General features: G+C 65.5%; 1 protein-coding gene across 1 annotated transcript; it reads right to left on the reverse strand.

The window, feature by feature from the left end:
- Nucleotides 1-3,486: 3,486 nt before the first annotated feature.
- EMIHUDRAFT_353155 (hypothetical protein) lies at nt 3,487-4,286 on the reverse strand (the record flags this gene model as incomplete). Its single annotated transcript, XM_005781542.1, has 5 exons — nt 3,487-3,825; nt 3,902-3,988; nt 4,049-4,050; nt 4,152-4,153; nt 4,222-4,286. The coding sequence occupies 5 exons, from the start codon at nt 4,284-4,286 to the stop codon at nt 3,655-3,657; spliced, it is 327 nt and encodes a 108-aa protein (XP_005781599.1). The 3' UTR covers nt 3,487-3,654.
- Nucleotides 4,287-7,451: the final 3,165 nt, after the last annotated feature.

Below are 7,451 nucleotides of genomic sequence, written 5' to 3' on the forward strand. Positions count from 1 at the left end.
CTCTCTCTCTCTCTCTCTCTCTCTCTCTCTCTCTCTCTCTCTCTCTCTCTCTCTCCCCCTTCCTCTCGCACCCAGTGGCAGGGAGGCAAGAGGGGTGGCAAAGGGGGAGGTCCGTATCTCGGTGGAGGCGAACCCGTATCTCGGACTCGTTCCGGTCGGTGGGGCAGCAGAAGAGGGTCGCGCAGAGGGAGGTCGAGTAGCCTATGCTCTCGGGTCACCTCGAGTGAGCTCGTGCACAGGGAGAGTAGAGGTCTGTGCACACTCAAGGAGAGATAGGAGGTGTGTGGCCGAGAGGACAGGTGTGGCCAAGTGCGGAACCAGCACCACAAGGGACGCGCGCGCACCGGGCCCTGTGCTGCACGTGTGTGGCGTCTGTGTGGCGTGGCTCCTCTAGCTGTGACTCTCAAGTTCTCCGCAACTATAATAGTCTCGGGGGTCACCGAGGAGGGCCGCGATTGCGTACATCACCGCGGGGACGGCGAAGAGGGGGCCGAGGAGGAAGACCACGAACTGGCCCTCGCTGCAGCGCACCACCTCCTCCTCCCCGGCGAAGCCCGGGTACGAGTACGGGTCGTAGGTGAACCAATGCGAGGGCAGGTGCGGCAGCGGCGGCGGCGAATTGGGTGGCGGCGGCGGTGGCGGAGAGTCGTCGCTCGGGAAGCAGGCGTTGCGCAGCGCGACGCCCTGCCCGAAAGCCGCGGCCGCCTGCATGGCGAAGGCGATGGCGAAGGTGCAGCGCCACAGCCGGACAAACGCTTTGCCGCCGGTCGTGCGGCGGGCAACGACCACCGCAGCGGCGAGGACGAGCTGTGCGAGCAGCGATAGGACGGCGAAGACGAGGAGGACCGCGTTGGCCGGCCGCGCTGCCCTCTCTGCCGCCAGCATCTCCCAGATGATTGAAGCGATGGCAACGGTGACGCCGATGCCGAGGAGCGTCAGAGACTCGCAGGTGAGGAGGATCGAGGGTGGCGACGTTGCCGGCGCGCGCTTGACGGCGCACGTTGCGGCGCCGGGAGAGATGGCGGCGGGTACTGACGATGGAGCCATGCGCTGGTTGGGTGCCTGCGTTCGGTGGTGCTCGGTCGGTGTTGTGACGCCGCCATAGTTTTTTATTTTCCCGTGCCTCGGCGGAGAGTGGATGGCGTGCCTCGGGCGGAGCATTCCAAAAAAGCCGACGATCTGCGGCTCCCTCGTTTACGACAAATCTGCCCAGGGAACGCTTCAGCTGCACTGCGCACGTGATGCGCCCGTCGAGGGTTGCTCTCGCATTCTTCGAGACGGAGGACGCGGAAAGAACACACAGGACGCGGTGCCTGAATTCAAGCTCAATAGCAACTGCGCGGCAGGCCGGACATCCTAAAGGGAGTGGGTGGGCCGAACCCAAAGAAGTACTACGAGGGATGGGGCCAATTCAAGCTAGCGCAAGGGTGGACGGGTGACTTCACCCACCTGGCCAACAAGGACGCAAAGCCGAGAGAAAGCCGGTCGCTCTCCATCACCGACGAAAAAATCAAGGTAACGCGCGTCAAGGCTAGGTGAGCCGATCGACCTGTCCTGAGGTGGTGTGCGTCGCCATTGTGCCCAAGGACTGCTCTTTTAGCTTACTCTGGCGTCACGCAACTCGAGTTCGGCTGTTCAAGCCTAACCAGCTCTGTGCTCCAGCCCAACCAGCTCTGTGCCCCAGCCTAACAAGCTCTCCAGCCTAACCAGTAACCAGATCTGTGCTCCAGCTAACCAGCTCTGCATCTCGCAACACACTCATGACAGGGACAGACCAGGCGCAGGAAAAGGGAGCGGGGCCCGAATCCAAGGGACCACCCCGTCGGGCGGAAGAGCTGAGAACTCAGGTCCAGTAGGAAGGCTGCTGGCTCCTGACTCATAAAAAACCTCGGACATTTTACGAACTCCTTGGCGACGTGCGCGTCGCGTCGCCAAGGCTCTGCGACCTCGGTCGTACAATCGGCGACCTCGGTCGCACAACCGGCCGGATGCGCGGGTTTTCAGCCAGGTTCCCGCGCACCGGCCACGAACTCGACTCGCACAGCAAAAAAATCCGGTACTCGCGCGCCGCTCCCACGCTTGACCACACACTCGCTGCACTGCTCAAAGCCAACCCTATCTCACTGGCCGCCTCCAACACTGTCCCGCGCGTCTCGCGCCCCAACTGAAAACTCATCTCCCGCGCACCGGCCACGAACTCGACTCGCACAGCAAAAAAATCCGGTGCTCGCGCGCCGCTCCCACGCTTGACTACACACTCGCTGCACTGCTCAAAGCCAACCCTACCTCACTGGCCGCCTCCGACACTGTCCCGCGCGTCTCGCGCCCCAACTGACAACTCATCATTGTCCCTCGGACACCACTCTCCAGCCGCGCTACCTTCGCCCACCTACCGCTCTCGCATGACATTTCGACAATCCTCATATCTCCAGGCCCAAGACTCCTAACCACTGCCCCTGCTCGCCCAGGACCACGAAGCGCCGCCCGCGCGCCCATTGACCCCCCAATCAGCCCTCTTGCTGTCCCTCAATCCCCACCCGCCAGATGTACTGCCCTCGCCCACCCAATACTCTCACCCTCCTGACCCGGACAGTCCAGGTACAGGAAAAGCGGGGAGCGGGGCCCGATCCAAGGAGCACCCCGTCGGCCCGGGAGGGCTGTGAATTTCGGCGCGAGCGGAAGGCTGCCTGCAGACGCTCAGCCCCCGGCTGAGCTGCCGAATCCTCCCGGCTAATCCCCTGACCTGCCGCCTGAAACGGGACGACATTACACCACCTCACACACACTCCCCCCTCAGGGCTAAGCAGTGCGCAAGTCCACCCGAACTCTAGGCGAGGCGTCGACCACTCCTTCGGAATAGCTCTGTCAGTGGCTGCACTAGACGCCCAGAGATGGCGCGCGGCGCGGGCGGATGACTGGAAGAGAAAATGCGGAGAGGCTAGCTCGCAGGTAGATGTGCTCAGCCAGTGGTAGGGGATGAGGGGAATGCGTCAGTGTGGGGGGTGCACCAACCGCAGAGCGTTGTGTTTTGCCTTTAAGACTTGAACAGTTTTTTTTTGGCTCCTGACTCATCCCCCAAATCCCCCACCCCTCTGGCCTGAAACCTTACCATTCCACCACCTCACACACACCCCTCCCCTAGGGCTAAGCAGTGCGCGAGCCCACCCCCGACTTCAGGCGAGACGTCGACCACTCCTCGGGAATAGTTCTGTCAGTGGCTGCACTAGACGCCCATAGAGGCGCGCGGCGCGGGCGGATGACTAGGGGAGAAAAAGCGGAGATCCTAGCTCGCTGGGAGACGTGCGCAACCTAAAGTTGGGAATAGGGGAGAAGTGTCAGTGTGAGGGGAGGGCGTACGCCGGCGTTTTTGCCTTTGAAAACTGAACAGTCTTTTTAAGAAGAAAAATACCACGTGGGTGTGGCGTGCGTCTACGTGGCTGACGTTATTCACTCCCTGTCGGGGCGCGGAATACACTAGAGCCGTATGCATCTATGCCAAAATGTGGCGAATGGAACGCAAAATCCAAAAAGAGAGCCTTGATCCTTGCGCAACGATGAAACACACCTCAGGGGTGTGTCTGTTCGACACACCGCGCATGGCGCGCGACCCAACGGCTTCACATTCGTGTTCCCATGTGAAGGCAAGCGGCGTTCTCACCTCTTTCTGCGGCTGCGCCCCTTACTGGCCGAATGATTCATCAGCGGCCTCTCGTCGGTCGAGGGCGGCGTGAACAACCTATCCGGCGGGCCCGCATCGCGCGGCGACGGAGGGTCGTCATTTGTGTGTGCCACCAAACGCTGCGCAGCCTCGTCGTGAAAGCTCGCCTATGGGGCAAAGCTCGCGTTGGTACCGCCACCGCCCACGCGCGCGCCTCTTCGGTGGGTGCTGCGCACGTCCGACCCCGACCGGCTGCGGTAGCCGCGATCCGGGCCCCGGCTGCCGACCCGGCTGCCCCGCTCTGGCGTGCCGACTCGGCTCCCGGAGCGGCTGGTCACGGGCGAGGTTGCGTGGGAGTTGCTGCGCGAGTGGGAGTACTGCTCCAGCGACCGCTGCAGCGACTGGCGGCCGAGGCTCTGCGTCTTGAGCGACGCGTCGAGGCCGGACCCGGTCGTGTTGAAGAGGAAGCGCAGGTGGAGCCCTGTGTGGACACGTCTCGGACATGTCATGGACATGTCGTGGACGTGCTGAAGAGGAAGCGCTGGTGGGGGCCCGCGACGCACGGCACCAGCGCCACGATCAGCAGCGGCAGCTGCATCGCTGCGCCCAGCACGACGTCGCCAAGCATGTGGTAGCCAATCACCTATCCCGCGCACGGCATCGGGTCGAGTCCGGAGGAGGCTCTGCCGCTCTCCCAAATGTGCGGGCTGGGCGGCGGCCGCGAGGGCGGCGGTGGGCTTGGCGAGGGTGGGCTTGGAGGTGGTGGTGAGGGGGACGGTGGCGAGGGGGGCGGTGGCGAGGGGTGGCAGCGGCGAGGGCGGCGGCGGCGAGAGTGGCGGCGGCAATTGGGGGCTTGGCGGGGGTGGGCGGGGGTGGCGCGACGGCACCGTTTGGCGACCGGCGCTGGCCAGCAGCTGCACCGGCCCTGCGGCAAGCACTCCCTCCCCGCACGGAGGTGCGAGCTCGTAGGCGTATGCAAAGGTGTTGGCGCACCTGCGCGCGGGGGCGTGGCGACGAGACGCGAGAGGGGGTGCGGAGAGAGCGCAAAGGGCACCAGCGGGGGGAGGGGGGGGGGGGGGGAGCTGCCCCCACTTGCGCGTGCAAAAGTAGCGCGCGGCCAGCAGCGACACCCAGTGCGCGGTCGGCAGGGCGGGGCACGCGTGCGCCACCGCCGCCGCCTCGGCCGCAAGACACGCGCCGACGAGGACGCCCGCCGTGAGCGGGTTCGGGTCCTCGCTGCTGCACGCGGCGCCGCGGTAGCAGAGGCCCGCCACACGGCGCACGGCCAGCAGCGTGAGCAGCGCGAGCGGCGGCGCCGGGTCCAAGGCGAGCAGCAGTAGGTGCGGCGACAAGCTCCACCCATACGGCGCCATCGCCTGGGGGGGGGGGGAAATCAGAAGAGGCCGGCTCCACCTCTCCGCGCACACAGGAGCTGGCGGCGCAAGTGCAGGTGGTGGGGCGAGGGGCAGGCCATCGCCTCCGAGGCGGCGAGCAGGAGCGGCAACGCGAGGAGCTGCTCCTTGGACGGGAGGAGCATCGCCTGCAAGTGCGTCGACGTCTTCTTCGCGCAGAGCCGGCGGTGGCCAGAGAGCCATCCCGTCGAGGAGTCGGCGTCGGCGAGCCTAAAAAGGAAATCCCTCGTCAAAAAGAAATACACGCCGTCGAGGAGTCGGCGGCGGCGAGCCTACAGTGCGAGTACCCCGTCGTGCGAGTACACCGGCCCGTCGTGGCGGGAGTGCGGTCTCGCGCAGTGCACTCGGAGCCCGCGTGAATGCGCGGGCTGCGCATGTGCTACGGGTCCGGATATGCGGCGGAGGCACGGTTGAGTACAGCCAGAGTGCGTGTGTCCGCGCGAGCGCCAGTCGGGCTGTGCGGATCCGCGTTCCGCTTCTTCCTTCTAGGTCAACGGGCCACGAGAGCCACTCGCGCGCGTCCTGCAGCGCCGCCCGCGGCTCGAAGGCGTGCGGGTTGAAGAGGGCGGGCGAGAAGGCGAGCGAGAGCGGCATCAGCATGGAGAAGACGTATAGGGTCGGCCGCAGCGCGAGGGACGGGCAGGCGAGCGAGGCGGAGAGCAGGAAGGCGAGCAGCTCGGCGCCGGGGTAGATGGCGGTGATGGCGAAGGTGGAGTAGGTCTGGTGGAAGGGGGTGCGCGTGATGCCGAGGCCGCGTCCGGTGGCCAGGTAGGCTGCTCCGCCAAAGGCAAACTCGTCCGAGAGGGAGTGGCCGATCGCGCGCGACTGGAACATGAAGAAGAGGGGCGAGCCCGACGAGAGGAGGCGGAGCGGCTGCAGCAGCGCCGTGAGGACGCCGCGCTCCACCAGATAGACCACGGCGAGGGGGAGGAGGGAGGAGGCGAGGAAGAGGGCGAAGAGGGGTCCGTAGATGAGGTTGGCCATCACCGCCGCCGAGTTGGCGGCGGTGGGCAGCAGGCCGGTGCCCTGCGTGACCGCGCCGAGGAAGCAGAGCGCCAGCACGCCGTACGTCGAGTGGTACCTGCGAAGCCAGCCAGTAAGGCAAGGTGAGCCTCTCCACACACACAGGGGTGGTGGCACGGACCACGGGGCGCGCGCACTCGCGGAGCGCACACGTGGCGTAGCACACGAGGCGGTGTGTGCGTTCTCCGGGGAGCCTATATCTCGGCTACGATCTCGGCTACATCTCGGCTATACCAGTGCAACTGCCCCACGTAGTAGCCCGCGTGAGCGTAGTAAAAGCCGAGGTGGCGCGTGAGCGAGAGGCGCACGCCGAGGCGGTGCGCCTGTTCGCAGCTCGAGGCGTGAAGAGACGCTGTTCACAGCGTGAGCGAGAGGCGCACGGCGAGGCGGTGCGCCTGCCGCGTGGTCGTCATGCGCGCCGTGCCCTTGGAGAGCTTGACGAAGAAGTTTAGGATCGAGAGGAAGCCCATGTCGCGCCCCTTGCCCACCTGACAGGAAATCGTCTTCCCTCCTCCCCTGCCTCCGACGCTAGAGACAGAGCCCCCTTGCCCGCCTGAAAGTACTCGCGGTGCACGACCGTCTGCCCGCGCAGCACCGCGTCCATGCCCGTGAAGACGTCCTCCGACAAGTTGAGTCCGCGGGTCGCCTTTGGAGGAGAGGCTCCACGCATGAGCCCACAGCTCGGCTAGGGCCGGCTGAGTCCGCGCGACCTCGCCTTGGAGACGCCGCCCTGCGCGAGCATAGCAGCCTTGGAGAGCAGGTCCGGGTGGCCGTAGTGGTAGCGCGAGTAGAGCGGGTACGCCATCGTCCGCTGCACGAGGGTGCCAAAGACCAGCTCCGACGAGGCGGCGAACTCGCCTAGCAGTCACGTAGACAGTCCCGTGCCTGCCTCGAGGGCTGACTCACTCACTGAGTCAGTGGCGGTAGCTCCGGCGAGGCGGCGAGCTCTCGCCCAGCGATCCGACTGCTATATCTCGGCGATATCTCGGCGTTATCTCGGCGATATCTCGGCGATCTCTCGGCGAGATCTCGAGTAATCTCTCGCCCAGCGATCCGAGCCCGGAGAAAATGTGCTCACGGAAGCCGATGACGGCGGGGCGCGTGCCGAAGACGCGCTCTCCAACCTCGAACAGTCATCATCATCATAATCACAAGGATGCCAAGAATGATTATTCATTTAGAAGACGCGCGCGCCAACCTCGAACTCCTTGAGCGCGCAGCACACCTTGAGCGCCTCCTCGAGGTAGCCCTCCTGGGTGGGGGGGGGGGGGGGGGGCTCCCAAGACCCGTTTGGCCAAGAGGAGCCGATGCGCTCTCAAACCCGGGGCCAAAGGGCCCCCGACCCACCTATATGGCCG

This window comes from Emiliania huxleyi (assembly GCF_000372725.1).
Source record: "Emiliania huxleyi CCMP1516 chromosome Unknown EMIHUscaffold_20, whole genome shotgun sequence".
NCBI lineage: Eukaryota > Haptophyta > Isochrysidales > Noelaerhabdaceae > Emiliania > Emiliania huxleyi.